Source organism: Eumetopias jubatus, unplaced genomic scaffold (genome assembly GCF_037043125.1).
Source record: "Eumetopias jubatus isolate StellerSeaLion01/CBP00866 unplaced genomic scaffold, mEumJub1_p1.0 scaffold_10, whole genome shotgun sequence".
NCBI classification, from domain to species: Eukaryota; Metazoa; Chordata; class Mammalia; order Carnivora; family Otariidae; genus Eumetopias; species Eumetopias jubatus.
In genome coordinates this window covers 52320427-52338079 of record NW_028274816.1, presented here as the reverse complement: position 1 = coordinate 52338079, position 17653 = coordinate 52320427, and the positions used below count along the sequence as shown (strand labels likewise).

Here is a 17653-nt window from a genome sequence, read left to right as displayed (position 1 = left end):
AGGCAAAGACCCAGAGGGGAAGGCAGGCATGGATCTTTCTGGCTACTGCCAAGGACTTCAGTGTGGTCAGGGAATAAAAATGTTCTAACTTGGAAGGCCACGGTTGGGCTGCAGAGTATTTGAGAACCTCTTGAATATTTATGCAAAATTCCATGTACACGTGTATTTTCCAAAGCAGAGCTGATGGCATTTGGATTGAGAGATTTGTGACTCCCCCAGAACCAACCACCAATCTTAAGTTCAAAGGGGGAGCACCAGAATATGAAGCCAGAGAGGTCACCAGGGGTCAGGCACACAGGGCCTCTCTAAGCCACACTAAGTAGCTTGAGTTCCTTTATCCTTCGGGTAGCAGGCAGGAGGGGGAAGGCATGAGGGTAAGGGACTGGAGGTAAGGGAGATCGGTGAGGAGGCTGGTGCTATGATCCAGACACTGGACAGGAGCAGAGAAATAACTTCCCATTTGCATTGCCAGGATAAGGGACCTAGAGGCCCATTTGCCACACCGGATGGGTGGGAACTAAATTTAAGAATTTACTCAGAGAAGCCAGCAGAGGGTGCTGTTGCCCAACATGTGGACCAGCAAGGAAGGGGACTTTCCAGAGAGATCTGCGGCCCTTCCCCTCCTGCTCTCCCTGAGCAGGCAGAGAGGGGCACTCTAGGGTCTCTTTTAGCCCAACTAGCCACCAATTTTGGCTCCATCTCACATTCAGATGCCTCATCCCTGACCTCAAAACTAGTCAGCCTTCCTCCTCTTTTTGCAGCCTGTGTCCCATTCATAAGGCTCTGAGGTACTTCCTGTTAGGCAAGGGATGGGGCTCAACTGGCACTCCTGTGCCCCAACACTGGCCCTCACAATATCACTGGGAACACCACATATCCAGAGGGGATAAAGAAATGACTCCAGTTGCCGGGAGAGGACACTAGGCTACATGGGGATGCAAACACAAACTACCCTGGCTACTTAAAAAATTGTTCCCTTTTCCAGAATACCTCCCCTTACTACACTCCTAACCCTCAGGCTTTCACAGCTGACCACTCGGTGCTGTCACCATCTGATGGCAAGTCTGTGTTACCTCTGGACTGGGAGACCTGTGAGAGCCGGGCTCAGGACTGCCCTGACTGTGCTGTATCCCCAGCACTGTCCAGAGAGAGTGAGGCACAAGGCAAGTACCTAACACATGGTGGCTGGATAAAGAAGTTCCTGGAATCCCCACTAGCCTGGATCCAGGACTGCAGGTAGGACACGTCCTAAGTCCAGCACCCAAGGCCAGGACCGAGGTGGATGGGCAGTCACACCCCATGAGGACGCCCAACAATCCAGCCCTGGTCCCCATCCCATCAGCCCTACCTCACCCTCCGCCTAGGGACCTGCCATGCCTTCTAGTCACAAATTCCTGGAGAGAATTGGGGCTGTGAATGGACAAGAGGAAGGACCAGAGAACTACTTTAAAATGAAAGTGGATTTTAAACTGAGAGTCCCAGCACCAAAAACAGGGCCAGGCACATGAAACCCTCAGTAAGTGTTTAATGGATGAGTAAATAATGTCCCCTCTGAAAACGTCCCACCCCAATTAAAGGCCAACTGCAGTAATACTTCAGGGTTTCAACCCTGCTTCGTTCCTGCTAGGAGGTGCCATGTCATTTATTGAAAGAAAACAAAACAAAGCAAACACATTTCTTAATAAGTGCAGTTTGTTAAAATTCTGTTAAAACATATGGGTCAAGGGGGAGTAAAAATAATCAAAGGATCATTGTAGGAAAAACCTTTAGGTCTGGCACCTGGAAGATCTCTGGAGAGGAGGCGGTGGGAGAAATTTCATGTTCTGAAGGGAAGGAGCCCCCCCCCCCCCCGCAACCTCCCCTTCCCTCGCCCGCTTAATCCCACCAGAAACTACCAAGACGCCCGGAATAAAAGGTTTCAAGTTCAATAGTCACACTCTCTCCAAATACAAAAAGCAGTTACAATTCAACTCAACACAGAAGCTTGTGTGCAAGGTTACGGGAAACTGAGACATCGTATAAAAAGTTAGGTTAAAGATGATTCTGTGGTTTTGTTTTTGTGTGTGTTTTGTTTTGAGGGTGTGGCTCTTCCTCAGTCACCTGAACTCAGCAAAGAAATGGTTATCCTGATGAAATATCAACAGCCACAGTAAAAACAGAGAAATTCTAAAAATTAAAAAAAAAGCATAATTACCAAAAAATATCTGTCACTGCTTCCTCCCTCCGCATTTTACTTTTTAAACTTGGGTTTTTGTGTCGGTCTGTTTTTTTTTTTTTTAAGTTTTTGATTTTTTTTTTTTTTTTTTTTTTTTAAATCCTGAAAAGTAGACAGTAAAACAGCTCCTGGAAGAATGTACAACCAACTGCATGAGGGTCTGGGAAGCTGAGGGGCTGGAGCAGGGCTGGGAGAGGTGGGCAGAAGGGGCCCTCCCTCAGCCACTGTAGCCTCACTGTATGACCAGGGGGGGATCTTTAGTCAAAAAGGAGGCAGGGAGGAGGAAGAAGAGGAGGAGAGGAAGGAAGAAGGTGAGGGGACAACAGAAAATAAAAGGTCATTGTTGCCTGTTTGAATCCAGAGAAAAATGCCCGGCCCTGTGTTGGGGAAGAAGCCCCTCGGAGGGGAGGCAGTGGGCTGAAAGGAGGCAGCCCTGGGATAACCCGTCCCCCGGCACCGCAGGACCCAGTGTGGGCAGACGAGGGGGCCAAGGTGGGCGCTGGTGGAGGAAGCCGGCAGGGGCCTCCGGAGCACACTGGCTACTGTGTGCTTGTGCCTCCCTGTGTGTTCCCGGAGTAGCTCCCGTAGTCGTAGTTCCCGTAGTATGGTGGCCACTGGCCCTGGTTCTGATAGTACTGGTTCCACTGCTGGGCGTACTGGAGAGAGAAACCAAGAGCACCACGTTGTCCTTACCCAGACCCACATTTGGCTCCTGCCTTGACCCCACTCTCGCGCAGGTCAGAGATGAGTGCACTGACATGGGTCCCCTGACAGAGAAATCAAGGTCCCTTGGGAGGACAAGTGACCAACCTGATGCCCCATGGCTGGGGAGTCAGGGACTGAAGCCCAGACCTCCTGGCTTGCCAACCTAATGTCCTTTCGGGTACAGGTAGATACCACATTCAGAACACTTAACAACAGGTATGATGGCCCAGCACCAGCCAAGGGGAATGGACACTGGCCATGGTGCTGAAGCAGGATTCGGAGGCCCCTGCTAGGCCATTTAGTGGCTTCACCGGGGAGAAGAGGTTCGGATACCAGTTATTTAGCAGCCAGTGCAGAAATTTCAGTAAGTGGAACGGCTACATCAGGTGAATGCCAGCCTGAGGCCAGCCCATCTCTGTAGGAATAAATAGGGACTCCAGTCTGGGAATACACATCCATGCGGGTGCCCCCGGAAGTCTCTATGCCCAACCTCCCCCTGCTCCCCCACCCCAAGTCTGGCACCTACCTGCTGATACTGGTTATAGCTGGGCTGAGGGTAGGTCTGTGCGGTGGGGGGCGGCGGTGGGGTGTAGGGAGCCGGGTTGTAGCCGCCATAGCTCCCATAGTTGTAGGCAGGTGGTGGTGGAGGTGGAGGTGGTGGGGCCGTGTAGCCCTGGCTGTAACCTCCCTGGTTGTAGGGTGGCTGGCTGTAACTCGGCTGTAAAGGGTGGGGAGGAAACCAGGGTGCTGTGAAACAGCTGAGCTGGGACAGAGTAAGGGCCTTTGTAAGCAGTGGACCACAAAGGAACTTCCCTGGTGGAGGCTGTTTGAGGGCTGAGGAAATGGGTCAGCTCTGTGACATGGTGGGACAGGGAAGGAGGGAGGGTTGTGGTCTGGACTCTACTCTCAGCTCTAAGATCCTGGGGGAGCAAGGCACACAGCAATCTCTTGAAATTCCACTGCTCCTCCCCCACCCCCCCGCCGTAAAATGAGAATTACAACAGAACTACCCCTTCCGATTGCCTTGCGTATTTAGGAAGCCTGAGTGCACAGGCCACTGGGCCACTGGGCACTCCGTACATGGTGGTAGTTGTTTTGGGAAAAGGTCTGCTGAGAACAGTAGTAGCAATTTCCCAAGTGCTGCCCACGTGCAGACTGTATCATTAACCCACCTAATTGCCCCATCCACTCTGTGAGGCAGGCTCCACTAGCCTCATTTTACAGAGAGGTTCGGAACTTGAAGCTCAGGGAGGTGAAACTAGTTGACCCGAGTCACACAGTAAAAAGTGGTGGAGCTGGGACTTGACCTCCGGTCTGTCTCGTTCCAGAACCTTACCCACAAGGCTAAAATACCACCCATCCCTCACAACAAACCTCACAAATGAGTTCTACCAACAACTCCATAGTCTTTTATAAAGAAAATGAGGTCCAGGGAGGTGAAACTGTTTGTGCAAGGTTACAGAACCGAGATGTTGTGGGGCTGGGGTTTGAATCTGTGCCTACCCATCCTGTTCTAGGAAACATTCTGGTTAGACCAGGACTGGGAGCCATTCATCTGTCTCTTGGCAGCTGTCCCCAGGCCTGGCATGTGGAAGGCACTCAGGAAACGGCTGTGGACTGTTCTGGTTAACAGGGGCCTGTGCATTCCAGAGCCTGAGCACCGGCTTTTGGAGAACTGGAACCGAGCCAGGAGCTGCTCCAGAGTGAAGTTCTCAGGACACTGGGCAAGACCTCCCAAGCTTAGGGCCTGTCTCCATATGCTGGAGATAAGGGGGTCAGCCCCCGCCAGCCTAGGCAAAAGTAAGTCCAATCAAGTGCTTTCTTGGGGATTCAGTAGAGGCCAGTGGCACCACCAAGAAATGTACTTGCTGGGGCAACCAACACTCATAGCACATGACTGTGAGGGGGTGGGAGAACAAGTAGGGTCCCGATTAATCTGGGTCTGGAAGGAAAGCCTAGGGTCCATCAGAGTCAAAAGCACTGCCAGAAAGAAGGGCAGGGCTGGAGGGAAGAATGGAGAGCCGTGGCTGGAGCGCAAGTTGGCCATTCCCTGGGCCCACCTCCTCTGGCCTGTGTACACACATGTGTGTGTGTCCTCTCACCTGTGGAGGGCTGTAGCTGCTGACAGTGGGGGTGCTGGTATTGGCGCTCGAGCCAGGGATGTTGCTGTTCTTGTTGTAGCTGCTGGCCCCCGGTGGGTTCCGAGCAGGGCTGTAGCTGGGTGGCGGCGGCGGCTGCTGGGGCGGTGGCTGTGGCGGTGGCGGCTGCTGGGGTGGTGGCTGTTGCTGGGGAGCCCGGTTGTAGCTGCCTCGGTTGTTGGAGTTGTTGTTATCCCGGCTGTTGTTACCCCAGCGGTTCTGGTTGTAGCCACCACCTCCACTGCGGTTGAAGCCTGCACCGGAGAAGCCAGGGGAGAGGCCCTGTCACTCTGAACTGGTGACCCTCAGGAGCAGGGCTCCACTCTGGGTCTCCCCAGATCCCCAGGCATGCCCCCTGTGCAGCCCTGTAACTGACAGTCATCACTGTCTGCTGACAGGCTTGTCTTGCCCACCAGACTGTGAGCTTGGGACCAGGGCTGCTTGGGTTTCTACTGTGTCCGCAGCATCCCGACAGCTGCTGAACAAATCAGAAGAGGTGGTCAGGAAGACAAAACTAAGCATCCAGGACCGTCCTCTTCAGGGTTGGTCAAATGGGTAAGTCTCTCCTAAGCCCTTGAGCTGCTGTGGCTGGGCCCAGAACCCTGCCCCCTGCCAGCTCCCACTGGTCTCTGGACCTCAGCCTAGACACTGGTGTCTTGGGAGGCCTTTCCTGAGCCTGCTCCCTCCCAGGCTGGATCAGGTGTCACCCAAGCTCACGCTAACCCAGGGCTTTGCCACTCAGCCCAAAAGCCTTCTGGACGGCCACTACAGGCGGATGTGTCTGTCTGGGGCAAATTAACCTCCTTCAGCCCACTTCTCTATTTGTTTTAATACCAAACAACCAAAAACAGTCCTGGCATTTGTCTTGCACTAGCTCCTGAGCTGGAACCTAAGACTGGCAGTAAACTCGGTTTGGCCACTCTTCTTAAGGCGCTTATGGTCAAATGGCAGGGAAGAATTGCAAAAACGACACCAGAGTGACCTGCAAAGGGGCATGGGCTTCAGGAGCAATGCCCAGGGGAAGCAGGACAGTGGGAGAGTTCCCCTGAGGGCCCAGAGTTTAACTCACTGAGGTTCTCCGCCAGAATTCAGCCCACAGCTGGTGCTAGGGAAATTCACCTGCTGACTGAGTAATCAGTCACAAAGCTCAACCCTGTCCCGGGAGCCAAAAGCCGAGAGAGCTGTTTGAGATGTCTTACCTCCTCGGTAGTTGCCTCCTCCACCGCTGCCGCCCCCTCGGTTCTGGAAGCCTCCTCGGTTGCCCCCTGGTGGGCCTCTGTTGTCATAGCGCTGGAAGCCGCCACCACCCCCGCGGCCCCGGAAGCCACCACCGCCTCTGTTGTCAAAGCGCTTTTCAGGGGGTGGCCCGGCCTTGCGACCTTCCTCGTTGTACTGCCTCACCAGCTTGTCTGCTTCTTCCCGCTGCAGCTCAATGAACAGCACCTCGTCCAGAAAGTCCCCGACGTCTGGCAATGTGAAGTTGGCTAGGAAGGCAGGGCCCCAGAGGGAACAGGGAGAGGTCAGTACCTTCTGCGGTCTGGTTCCCTACACCCTCAGGGCACTGGCCTGCCAAAAGGGAGATGGCAGAGGGGTCGAGCTGTGAGTGACAGAAGCGAAAGGGTCTCAACCTCTCTGACAATGTTCAGGGGTTAACAAAGACCCTCCTGTCTCTCTTCTGAAGAGGTGGCCTAAGCCCCACCAAATATAAACACTCCCTCCAGCCTCCCCAGGGTGTGGGCCAGGCAGGTGGAATCAGCCTCCTTATTTTCTACAGAGGAGAGGACGGAGGCCAGCTCAGCACTGCACCAGAGGGAGCCAGATGCAGTGACTGTGCGGGACTTTCAGCGTCTGCTCCCTCACATCCTCTCCCGCATCCTGCCCCAGCCCCAGCAAGTCTGAAAACCGTGCCCCAAGAGACTGCTGGCAGCTCTTCTGTTCACAGCTGCACCAGACAGGGAAGGGCAGAACAGGAGGAAGGAAAGAACGGACAAGATCAAAAAAGGAATAAGCCAGGAGCTAGGGAGGAAGGGACTGTGGAAAAAGCTTTTCTCTGGAGGACCCTGTTGTGTTGGGCCCCTGGGAACCGCTCATCTCCTACCTTTCATTTCTAGGACCGCGTGATCTGGGACATCCTTCCCTTCCTCGTCGGTTCGCTTTATTGTCCGGTCTTTTAGGTCCTCATCAGTGGGACAAATTACAATGGCTTTGCGCTGGAAGCCTTCAAATGGTCTCATTTTTCGCCTCTGGGCTGATCCATAAACATTTGTCTAGGGGTAGGTAACAGAAGAGGCAAGAGATGGTACATTACGACTTGGGTTTTTTCCTCTGTCAGGTATTATGTACGCCAGGAACTGAGAAAAGTACGCTAGTTCTCCAAAGCAGAAAAACTCAGGAAACTGCTCTTTTTGTGCTTTTAAGATACTTTTTCTCTTTTTTAAGGATTTTATTTATTTGACAGAAAGAGACACAGCGAGAGAGGGAACACAAGCAGGGGGAGTGGGAGAGGGAGAAGCAGGCTTCCTGCTGAGCAGGGAGCCCGATGCGGGGCTCGATCCCAGGACCCTGGGATCACGACCTGAGCCGAAAGCAGACGCTTAAAGACTGAGCCACCCAGGTGCCCCTGCTTTTAACATTCTTGAGCCCATCCTCAGAAAATGGACTTAGGAAAGTGGCTGCTGACAGTTACAGGACAAGGGGTTCCCAGCGGTTGGGCTTTTAACCCCTATTTGTTCTTGGTATGCCACCTTACATCCTCCCCCCAATTCTAAAAGTAACACAGGATGGGGCGCCTGGGTGGCTCAGTTATTAAGCGTCTGCCTTCGGCTCAGGTCACGATCCCAGGGTCCTGGGATCAAGCTCCGCATCGGGCTCCCTGCTCAGCGGGAGGCCTGCTTCTCCCTCTCCCACTCCCCCTGCTTGTGTTCCTTCTCTAGCTCTCTGTCAAATAAATAAAATCTTGGGCACCTGGGTGGCTCGGTTGGTTGGGCGACTGCCTTCAGCTCAGGTCATGATCCTGGAGTCCCGGGATCGAGTCCCACATCGGGCCCCCTGCTCAGCGGGGTGTCTGCCTCTCCCTCTGACCCTCCTCCCTCTCCTGCTCTCTCTCTCTCATTCTCTCTCAAATAAATAAATAAAATATTAAAATAAATAAATAAAATCTTAAAAAAGGTAAAAAAATAAAAGTAACACAGGATCATGGTAAAAACTTCAGAGTACAAGGTAGAGTTAAGAATCCCTTCATCCGCTGCCAATCCCCCTTCCCAGAGATGACCTGTACTGAATACACGTATTTCTAAAAAGATCTGTGTAATCTTTTTTTCTTTCTTAAAGCATTTACTTTGAGACATAATGGGAACATCCTAGAGGTACATGTGGGAAAGCGCTCAGTTAAAATATGGAACGCTTCACGAACCTGTGGGTCATCCTCACACAGGAGTCAATTTTAGTGTATGTGCTGCTGAAGCCAGCAGAGATCTCCGTGATTTTTAACACAATTGGAGGGGCGCCTGGGTGGCTCAGTCAGTTGAGTGTCTGCCTTCGGCTCATGTCACTGTCCCAGGGTCCTGGGACTGAGTCCCGTAACTGGCTCCCTGCTCAGCGGGGAGTCTGCTTCTCCTTCTCCCTCTGCCCCTACTGGCCCTCTCCTGCTGGCATTCTCTCTCTCAGATAAATAAGTACAATCTCTAAACAACAACAAATAAACAAATAAAATAACAAAAGCGGAATCATGCTACATACTCTCTTGAAGGCTTTTTCACTTAACGTTTCTCTAACACTTTTCCATGCCAGTGTTCTCTTTTAGTGGCTACATAGTACTTACAGGATGGTTGCCATAATTAACCAGCCCTTTCTGACAGTTGTATGGATTCTTGTCATCAATACTGTGGTTCTTCTACTCCCTCAGTCCTTCTCTAAAGCATGAGCCTCAACCACAGGCTTTTAACCACAGAGCTGGGCAAGGCAACAGCCTGTGCTTTTCCCAAGTGTAGTTTTGCTTCTAACGTTCTGCTCCCTTCCTCCAGATGTGCAGGTGCGTGCTGGGCCAGTGGTGGCACAAAGTGGTGCTCTAGAACACACGTGACCAAGAGCCGCAGTTGCCAACAGCTTCCATTTATGGAGTACCTCCTACCTGCCGGGCCCTTTGGAACCGGGGCCTAGACCATGGGACCCCCAGGGCTCCCCGGATTCAGCCCATACACCAAAACCACCTAGATGCTACTGAAAAAGAGAGCGGCCCTAACGCCACTCGGAATTTCCAAACCCATCTCTGGAGGTGGGACCCAGAAACCTGTATGGGTATCCACTCTATCTAAACTCAGTCAGAACAACTGGAGTGATGAGGAGTACCTGCCTTTGAACTTGTAGAGGCTCTGAGAGGGACTCAAGGGAGAAGCCACAGCGGGGAGCAGTCGTAAAGGGGCACACACACACAAAAATACTGTATTTTGAAGCAAGAGCCTGGCAGGGTGGAAAAGCCCCGGGTCAAGTCCTAGTGTGGCCATTAACTCACTCTGGCCAGTCCTTATAGTTGCTTCATCTGGAAAACAGAGATGAAGAGCCTCCCTGCCCGGGCTGGTGAGGATGGAACAGAAAAGGATGACAGAGCAAATGTCCTGGTGCGAAGAAGTCCTTGACTGGGGGTTTAGAGGCAGCCTCCAGCATGGCAGAGAGGGAGTGTGTGCGTGTGTACAGTGGCCTGGCACACCCCAGCTCTAATCTGACTTGCTCAGGTCACACCCACGTGGCTCTGGGTGAACAAGTGCCAATCAGCCTACTTGTCTGTAAAATCAACCCACTGTGCATTTAATGAGTCTCAAGCCCTGAAAAGGGAGAAAAGTATGAATGTCAGATGGTCACTATTAAGTCTGCTGGAGTTCATGTGGGTAAAAGCCCTTGGTTAGCCCTGGGCCTGGCTCACAGCCAAGTCAACGACTGGGAGCCACTGTAGTTATGGCCGTTACTGGGGAGGGAGGTGTGCCATGACTAGCCTCACTGTAAAGTAGATGTGAAGCCAGAGAAGACCAAGCTATAGCGACTTCCCATCAGAAAGGCAGGGACAGTGGCGCCTGGATGGCTCCATTAGTCAAGCATTCGACTCTTGGTTTTGGCTGAGGTCGTGATTTCAGGGTTGTAAGATCGAGCCCCGAGTCAGGCTCTATGCTCAGCCTAGAGTCCCACCTGGGATTCTCTCCCTCTCCCTCCCCCTGCTCACACTCTAAATAAACAAATAAGTACAATCTTAAAAAAAAAAAAAAAAAAAAAAGACAGGGTAGAGAGAACACAGGCTTTGGGGAAACAGCTCGGGGTTGAAATCCCAGCTGTGCCTTCTACTATTTGTGAGACTGTAGACGAGTCACCTAATTAGCCTACATCTCAAATTTCTTCCTCTGAAAGACAGGGATCAGATCACCCTCCTTCTGGCTCTTCTGGCTCTGGTGAGGATTTACAGATGTGAAAATGTCTGGCATGTGGCAGGAAGGGGGCAGGGAAAGTTCCAAGTCAACACACATAGGGTGGATCTGAAAATAGGGCCAACAGGACTGACAGTGTCCCAGCAGAGACTTCCCAACGGAAAGGACCAAGGAAAGTTAAATTCGAAGAAAAGTCAAGTCACAAGAGATCCTCTCCCAAGACATGGAACAAGAAGCTGGGCTGTGGGTCAGCCAGAGGCCAGGGACCCTAGTGCACATCTGCTGGGAGATCTGGGCGGTGGGTGCAGCTGTTCTCTAAACCAATCAGACCCCTGGTCCTGACACACACCAGGCGGGGATGTTCCTCCCTGTTCCCCGGGGAAAATGTCCCAGCCTTCAAGGACAGGGAGACCATGTATGCCGCAAGCACATATCCATGCTGTGATCTGGGCCCTGAGGACTGGCCCATGGAGAGGCCTTGGGCCACAAATGGTTAAGAGGCACATCAGGTTACAGAGGAAAAGTCTCTCTCCCCACTGCTCTTCCTGGACTCATTCCTAAAAGCAAAGCAGAAGGTGGCATCTGATCATAGCAAGATAGAATTTGGCCTTCTCCAGCTAAATAATGAGGTTTTCTCCTGGCACAAAAGCCAGAGTGACTGTGGCCCTAAACCATTCTGTGGACAACCCATTCCACGGTTCTTGCCCGAAGAAGTGATCCTATTTTGACTGCCTCGAACCCCAAGGGACAGGGATAAACACCCCCTGGAGGTTTTCCAAGAGGCAGACCTGCCCTGTCAAGGTGCTGACAAGGGGGCAAAGAAGAGAAGCAATGCTGTCAAGAGCACTAGTCCCTGCAGCTTTGCAGGATGGGGGGGGATGGGGCGGAGCAGACTGGGCTCCTAATAATAGCCAGCCCCTGTCCTAGGAAGTGGCTAGACTCTGAGGGATGGCTGCTCAGACACCCTGGAACGGAGGTGCTGAGAACACACTTGGCGAGTGTTTCTGAGACGGCCTCTCCCTCCCCTTATTGCTGGGCTTGGGGAAGGGAAGAAGAGCACCGAATCAGGCCAGCAGAAATGCAAATGCTTGGCTTCCTGGAGGAAAGGGAGTTAGCTGCTGGTGGCTGTTGCTACAGCAAACACAGTGAGGTCAGAGCCCTTAGGCCGGCCCAGCACTACTCTGGTCACTGGGGGCTGCTGGTGGCTGTTGCTAGGAGACCAGCACAACAGCTAGGTCAGCTTTTCCAGCTGCGTGGGATCCCTCTGCCCAGCTTGTGCTTCTCCCAGTCCCACCCTGAAGATGCTGGCTCTGAGAAGGTCTGGGGCTGTCTGTGTTCCCTGGCTCCCCAGCTATCCCCATCCCTGGCAATGGGGGCCAAAGGACAGGAGCTGGGTTTCTCCGGGAAGCTATGTGGGTAGTTCTGGTGTGTGGCGGTCCGGGGGAATGAGGGAGAAATACAGCCCGGGTTCTGTGAGAGTCCCACTGTCCCCTGTCCAGAGCTCAACAGGGTCAGGCTGGCAGGGAGAGAAACCTGGCTGGACCCCACAGGAGCACATTTAAAGCTGGTGACAAAAGAGCTCACTCTGGCAGAGTGAGGTAAACCCAGTGGGAGGAACCACACATGCAGCAAGAGAACTGGCTGGAGTGTCAACAGTGGAACTGGCTGAGGCTCTGGGGATGAGGAAGGTGGAGAAGAAACACCTCCCTCTCCAATGCCTGCCAACAAGAGGCGGTTTACTCTGGGCCTCTGTTCTTAGCCCCAGGTTTCTGTCTCAAAGAAGGCATGGCACTCGTCAACAGGGATGCAAAGCAAGACTAGACCCACATGTTCTGCTGACTGAGGCGGGGCTGAGGCAGGGCTGGCAACGCTGTCACATGCAGTCCTGCTTCTGATTACTGCCTGGCCTGGCGCTGGGCTGTTAGAGCCCGCAGTCTTGACTCTGGGGGTGGTTTGGGGCCCTCACACAGGGCCCTGCAGAGGCCCTCTCGAGGCCTCCAGGTCAGCTCCCGCTCCTGCCCTGTACCGTCTTGAAGCTCTGTGGTGGGCCAGGGCAGGCAGCACCTCATTCCAGAGGCTTTCCCCAGGTAAGAAAAGGACCCCAAAGAGAAGTTGAAGTGATGTGGCCTCCTACTTCTCTGTTCCCCTTTCTCTTCAGCCTTTCACCAGCCAGGCGAAGTGAGCCATGTCCCTCTTTGATGAAAACATGTCCATGGTTCACTACTGCCCTCGAGACAAAGTCTCAACTCCTTTTATCATCGTCCATGTCCTGGCCAGGCACCCCACCTCCGGAAAGCTTTCCTAATTTTCCACCAGGGCCCCCACCATTTTTGTCTGTGACTTTCTAGGAAGTCAGCAGAGGCCTGTTCTACCAGTAAACCGAATGCAAACTTCAAACAGGTTCCTTTTCCAGATGAGGTCTCAGCTTCCCCTCTGGTTCATTTTTTTTCCTGCCCTCCTCAGATGTCCCACAGCTTAACACCCCCATGATCTCAAGAGGACTCAAGTCATCACGAAATGTAAGTCCGGGCCCCTACACACCTGAGAGCTTGTGCTCAAGGAGACACATCCTGGGAGAGGGGCTGGGATCCTGGCCAAAGGCAGAATCCTGCCGCACACAGCCTCTTTCTCCTTCTCTCTCAAGGATGAGCATTTCTTTTTTTTTTTTTTTTTAAAGATTTTACTTACTTATTTGAGAGAGAGAATGAGAGAGAGAGAGAGCATGAGAGGGGAGAGGCTCAGAGGGAGAAGCAGACTTCTCGCTGCGCAGGGAGCCCGATGCGGGACTCCATCCAGGGACTCCAGGATCATGACCTGAGCCGAAGGCAGTCGCTTAACGACTGAGCCACCCAGGCGCCCAAGGATGAGCATTTCTGAGGCCAACCTACACAGGAGAGCCAGGAAAGCCAAAGACAGGGAGGTCTGACCACTCAGGAAAAATCCGAGGAAAAAGGGAGAAGACAGCCCTGAGCTGAGACCCCGGGACTGCAGGAACTTTGCGTGCTGTACTGTGTCTGCTTTGGGAGTTCTCTCTAGTTCAGGAGACAGCTATGCATCAACTTACCCCTTATCACTGTCGAAGCTGGTGGAGTGGAAAGTGCCGGCATCTTGCCAGGGGTCTGCTCTGAACCTTACATCCTACCTCCAGGGTTTTCTGGAACCTACTTTTGGGGCTTAAGTCAAAACGGGTGAAACCACTGGCTTTAGACCTCTTCCCAGGCCTGACCAACCTATAGCTTCAGGCCCCAAGTCAATCCTCCAGTCTGTGGTGAATCCGAGAACCCTCCTCCCCCTCCTTCGGAGTTTAGGTTATTTTGCTTCCTTGTTGGCTCAGGTCACTCGACCTGACCAGCAGGTCCTCCACCAGGAGGCCAGCAGCCCTGAAGAGCACAGGCGCACCCGGTACAGCCCTGGACCCTGTCCCTGAATAAAGCCAGCAGAGGACGAGAAGGCCAATGGTGAGTCTTTACAGAGCTCAGCTGTTCTGTGCCTGGCTGAGAGGCTGGGGGCCTGACGTCCAGGGAAAGCCCACTTTGAAGTGTTGAACACAGATGTTAAGACCATTTACCCCTGGGGCGCCTGGGTGGCTCAGATGGTTAAGCGTCTGCCTTCGGCTCAGGTCATGATCCCAGGGTCCTGGGATCGAGCCCCGCATTGGGCTCCCTGCTCGGCGGGAAGCCTGCTTCTCCCTCTCCCACTCTCCCTGCTTGTGCTCCCTCTCTTGCTGTGTCTCTGTCAAATAAATAAAATCTTAAAAAAAAAAAAAAAAAAACCATCTACCCCTAGGACTATAATCCTTTTCCACTGGGCCACATATTTGAAATGGGTTTCACAGATGATTTAACCAGCAAGCTGGGGGCGGGGGGGGGGGCAAGGAGGCAGGGAATACTTCTTGGTATCCAAACAAGGAATCCTCAGGGTGTTAAAACACCATTGCTCTCTATTTTTCAGGACCCGGAGTCCCACTGAGGCCAAGTTGGACTACAATTTCAAAATGCCCTGACAAGAACGGGGCAAAGTGAGGCTTGTTCAAAAAACAAAGTCTTGGGCGCCTGGGCGGCTCAGTTGGTTAAGCGACTGCCTTCGGCTCAGGTCATGATCCTGGAGTCCCGGGATCGAGTCCCGCATCGGGCTCCCTGCTCGGCGGGGAGTCTGCTTCTCCCTCTGACCCTCTTCCCTCTCGTGCTTTCTATCTCTCATTCTCTCTCTCTCTCAAATAAATAAATAAAATCTTTAAAAAAAAAAAAAAACAAAGTCTTTGGGATGCCTGGCTGGCTCAGTTGTTAGAGCACACGACTCTTGATCATGGGGTTATAAGTATGAGCCCCACGTTGGGTAAAGAAGTTAATAATAGAATCTTTATTTTTAATTTTTTTAAAGATTTTATTTACTGGATAGAGAGAGAGAGCATGAGTGGGAGCGGCAGAGGGAGAGGGAGAAGCAGGCAGGTCCCAGCTGAGCAGGGAGCCCGATGTGGGGCTCGATCCCAGAACCCTGGGATCATGACCTGAGCTGAAGGCAGACGCTTAATCGACTGAGCCACCCAGGCGCCCCAAGAATAAAATCTTAAACATCTTAAAAATCTTTAAAAAAAAAAAAAGAAAGAAAGAAAGAAAGAAAAAGAACAAAGTCTTTTAAAGGGAGAGAAGGCTGGCTGTATGTATCATGAATGGGGCTGAGCTGGGGCAGTAACCCTGGGTGGCTCTTAGACTATCCTGTGCTCAACTGTGTGGTGTTTTTTTATTTTTTTCCATTAACCCAATAAGTTATTTTTATCAAACTTTAGTATTATGGGACCATGTCCTATGTTCTTTACAAATGTGGGTCTTCAGGGCTCAATCCTATGATTGCAGCATTGCTCAGTGGATGAAAGTACACCTTTTCAGGTCCACTTTCCAGAAAAGCAACACCCAGAGCGAATCTCACATCTCTAGCATCACATAAGGATGCCAAAAGCGTGGCACAGCCTTGGCCAACTTTTAGTTTTTGTAGCATGCTGTTTCACCAGCAAACCAAAGATTTCCACTCTCAACACTTAACTGCTTATAAAGATCCTTTAATTTGTCTATCATAAAGAACTATCATCACCTAACAGCTTTTTTTCTTTTTGTCTTTAAGGACTAATTTCTTCTTGGGGCACTTGGGTGGCTCAGTTCGTTAAGTGTTCAACTTATCGGCTCAGGTCATGATCTCAGGCTTGTGAGATTAATCCCCACATTGCAATGTGCTTGGAGCTCAGAGGGGAATCGGCTTCTCTCTCTTCCCCCTGCCCCTCCCCCAATTCGTGTGCCCACCCTTCTATAAGAAATTAAAATCTTTAATAAAAAAATTATTTAAAAAAAAACCTAGTTTCCTATTATGTGCTCTTTTCAAATGTTGGCTATGAGGCCTCATTTCTTCCACTATAGACAGCAGCTTACCGGTTTATTATGAATAGGATGTAACTCGGGAATAGCCACATGGAAGAGATGCTTGGGGCAAGATACAGGGAAGGGGTGCAGAGAGCGGGGGGACCACTCTTCCCAAATCTCCACCATCCACCAGCCTGGGAGCTCCTGCTCAATTGTTTTAAGATGCTCACTCCAATGCAAAGCCAACCTGGTTCCCTGGAGTTTCCAACCACCTTTCTGACAAGGCTGCCACCACCACCAGCTCCACCCTTATCAGGAACTCTGAACTCATGGGAACCAAGTACCCAGGGCTACATGTATGGAAGGTACCCCAGTTAAGGCTGCCAGGGCGGGGGCACTGCTCAGGTTACACATTTGCACTCACAGATTTTTAAGAAAGCACAAGTGCAAGGCTAAGGGGAGCAGAGGCTTATTCACAGGTCCCCAAATACAGTATCTGCTACTTGAGAAAGCCTTCGGGACAATGTCAAGAATGATGTCTCATAGGCAGTAAACATGAGGAACTCGTTATTCTGAGACAGGACTCCTTCCCTTAACCATGTTTGGGTCACTCATCCTTTGAGAATGCTGAAAGCCATGGACGATTTTCCTATCCTAACTCGAAACTGTCTAGTTGTTTGTTTGTTTGTTTTCAAAGGACATATCTGTGCCTGTATACAAAATTCTGGTTTAATTTCAAAGGTTCTCAGACGACCTGATGCTAACAGCCTTCCTCTTAACTAGTAGACAATACGTGACTTAGATACGTACCCGACAGTCATAAAAACATGCTAACAGAAGCTGGGATGTACCTATTTTGTAGAGTAATTAACAACAATCTCCAGCTACTATGGGCCAGACCGTGTTTCGTGGGCACCATTATGAGCTCTCTTTTACAGACCAGGAGACTGAGATTTGGGGGATGAAGTCAGCTGCCCATAGGCACGCAGCTAGGAAGGGGCAGAGCTCGGATTCAAGCCCAGGTTTGTCCAGCTCAAAAGTCCATGTCCCTTCCATTTCACTAAACAGCTCTCACGTGATGATGTTCTTCTGGGCTGCTGAGAGCCTGAGTTATGTCTGGTTCATGGCCCCAGAGCCCACCCACAGACTGGCCTCAGAGACCGAGGCTAAGAGTCTGGGACTGTGTCATCATGTAGGGCTGACTCCCTGATCAGCATTGCAGTCTGAGTATTACGGGGAAACAATAAAAGGACCAGGCATCTAAAAGGCCCCTTCCATTTCCTGGGGCATGAAGGTTTCCAGTTTAAGTACCTGATCTAGGATATAGTTGCGTTTCTTGCGGGCAGCGATCTGGATGAGGCGGTTGAGGCACTGGGTGGCCTGCTGGATCAGGACGTCCCAGCGGCCAGCATAGTTCCGCTGCCGGCGCAGGCCCATCACCTGTGGGCAGAGGGAGAAGGAGTGGGTGGTCCTGGCTGCAGGCAGCACTCTGGTGGACGAAGCGGGTGGATATGGAGGGACCAGGGACCATCCTTACCCGCATTTTATCCATGATGGCATTGGTACCCAGAATATTGTACTTCTTGGAGGGGTTGGAGGCTGCGTGTTTGATGGCCCACGTGGTCTTACCGGCAGCGGGCAGGCCCACCATCATCAGAATCTACAAAAATGGGACAAAGAGGGACACTGAAGCAGTAGCAGTGGGTGGCATGGCGGTCTGGCACTGCCCTCACTCACTGGTGACCTCAAGGGTAACTCAACTTCATGGCTGCCTCTGGAAAACAGTAGCAATAACAGCATCTACCTCACAGTGTTGCTGTTGGGATTCAAAGA

The 17653-nt window shown here is 51.9% G+C and overlaps 1 protein-coding gene across 4 annotated transcripts in view; it reads right to left on the bottom strand.

Moving 5' to 3' along the window:
* Window positions 1-1674: 1674 nt before the first annotated feature.
* The window catches only part of HNRNPUL1 (heterogeneous nuclear ribonucleoprotein U like 1), a 36947-nt gene continuing 20968 nt past the window's right edge, over window positions 1675-17653 (bottom strand). For all 4 annotated transcript variants that reach the window (XM_028095823.2, XM_028095819.2, XM_028095820.2 and 1 more), the window contains exons 9-15: window positions 17358-17480; window positions 17132-17260; window positions 7157-7325; window positions 6258-6542; window positions 5023-5312; window positions 3447-3638; window positions 1675-2871 (exon numbers count right to left, since the gene is read on the bottom strand). In XM_028095823.2, the coding sequence (XP_027951624.1) occupies window positions 2755-2871; window positions 3447-3638; window positions 5023-5312; window positions 6258-6542; window positions 7157-7325; window positions 17132-17260; window positions 17358-17480 (1305 nt within the window). In that variant the 3' untranslated portion in view covers window positions 1675-2754. The remainder of the gene's footprint in view (window positions 2872-3446; window positions 3639-5022; window positions 5313-6257; window positions 6543-7156; window positions 7326-17131; window positions 17261-17357; window positions 17481-17653) is intronic.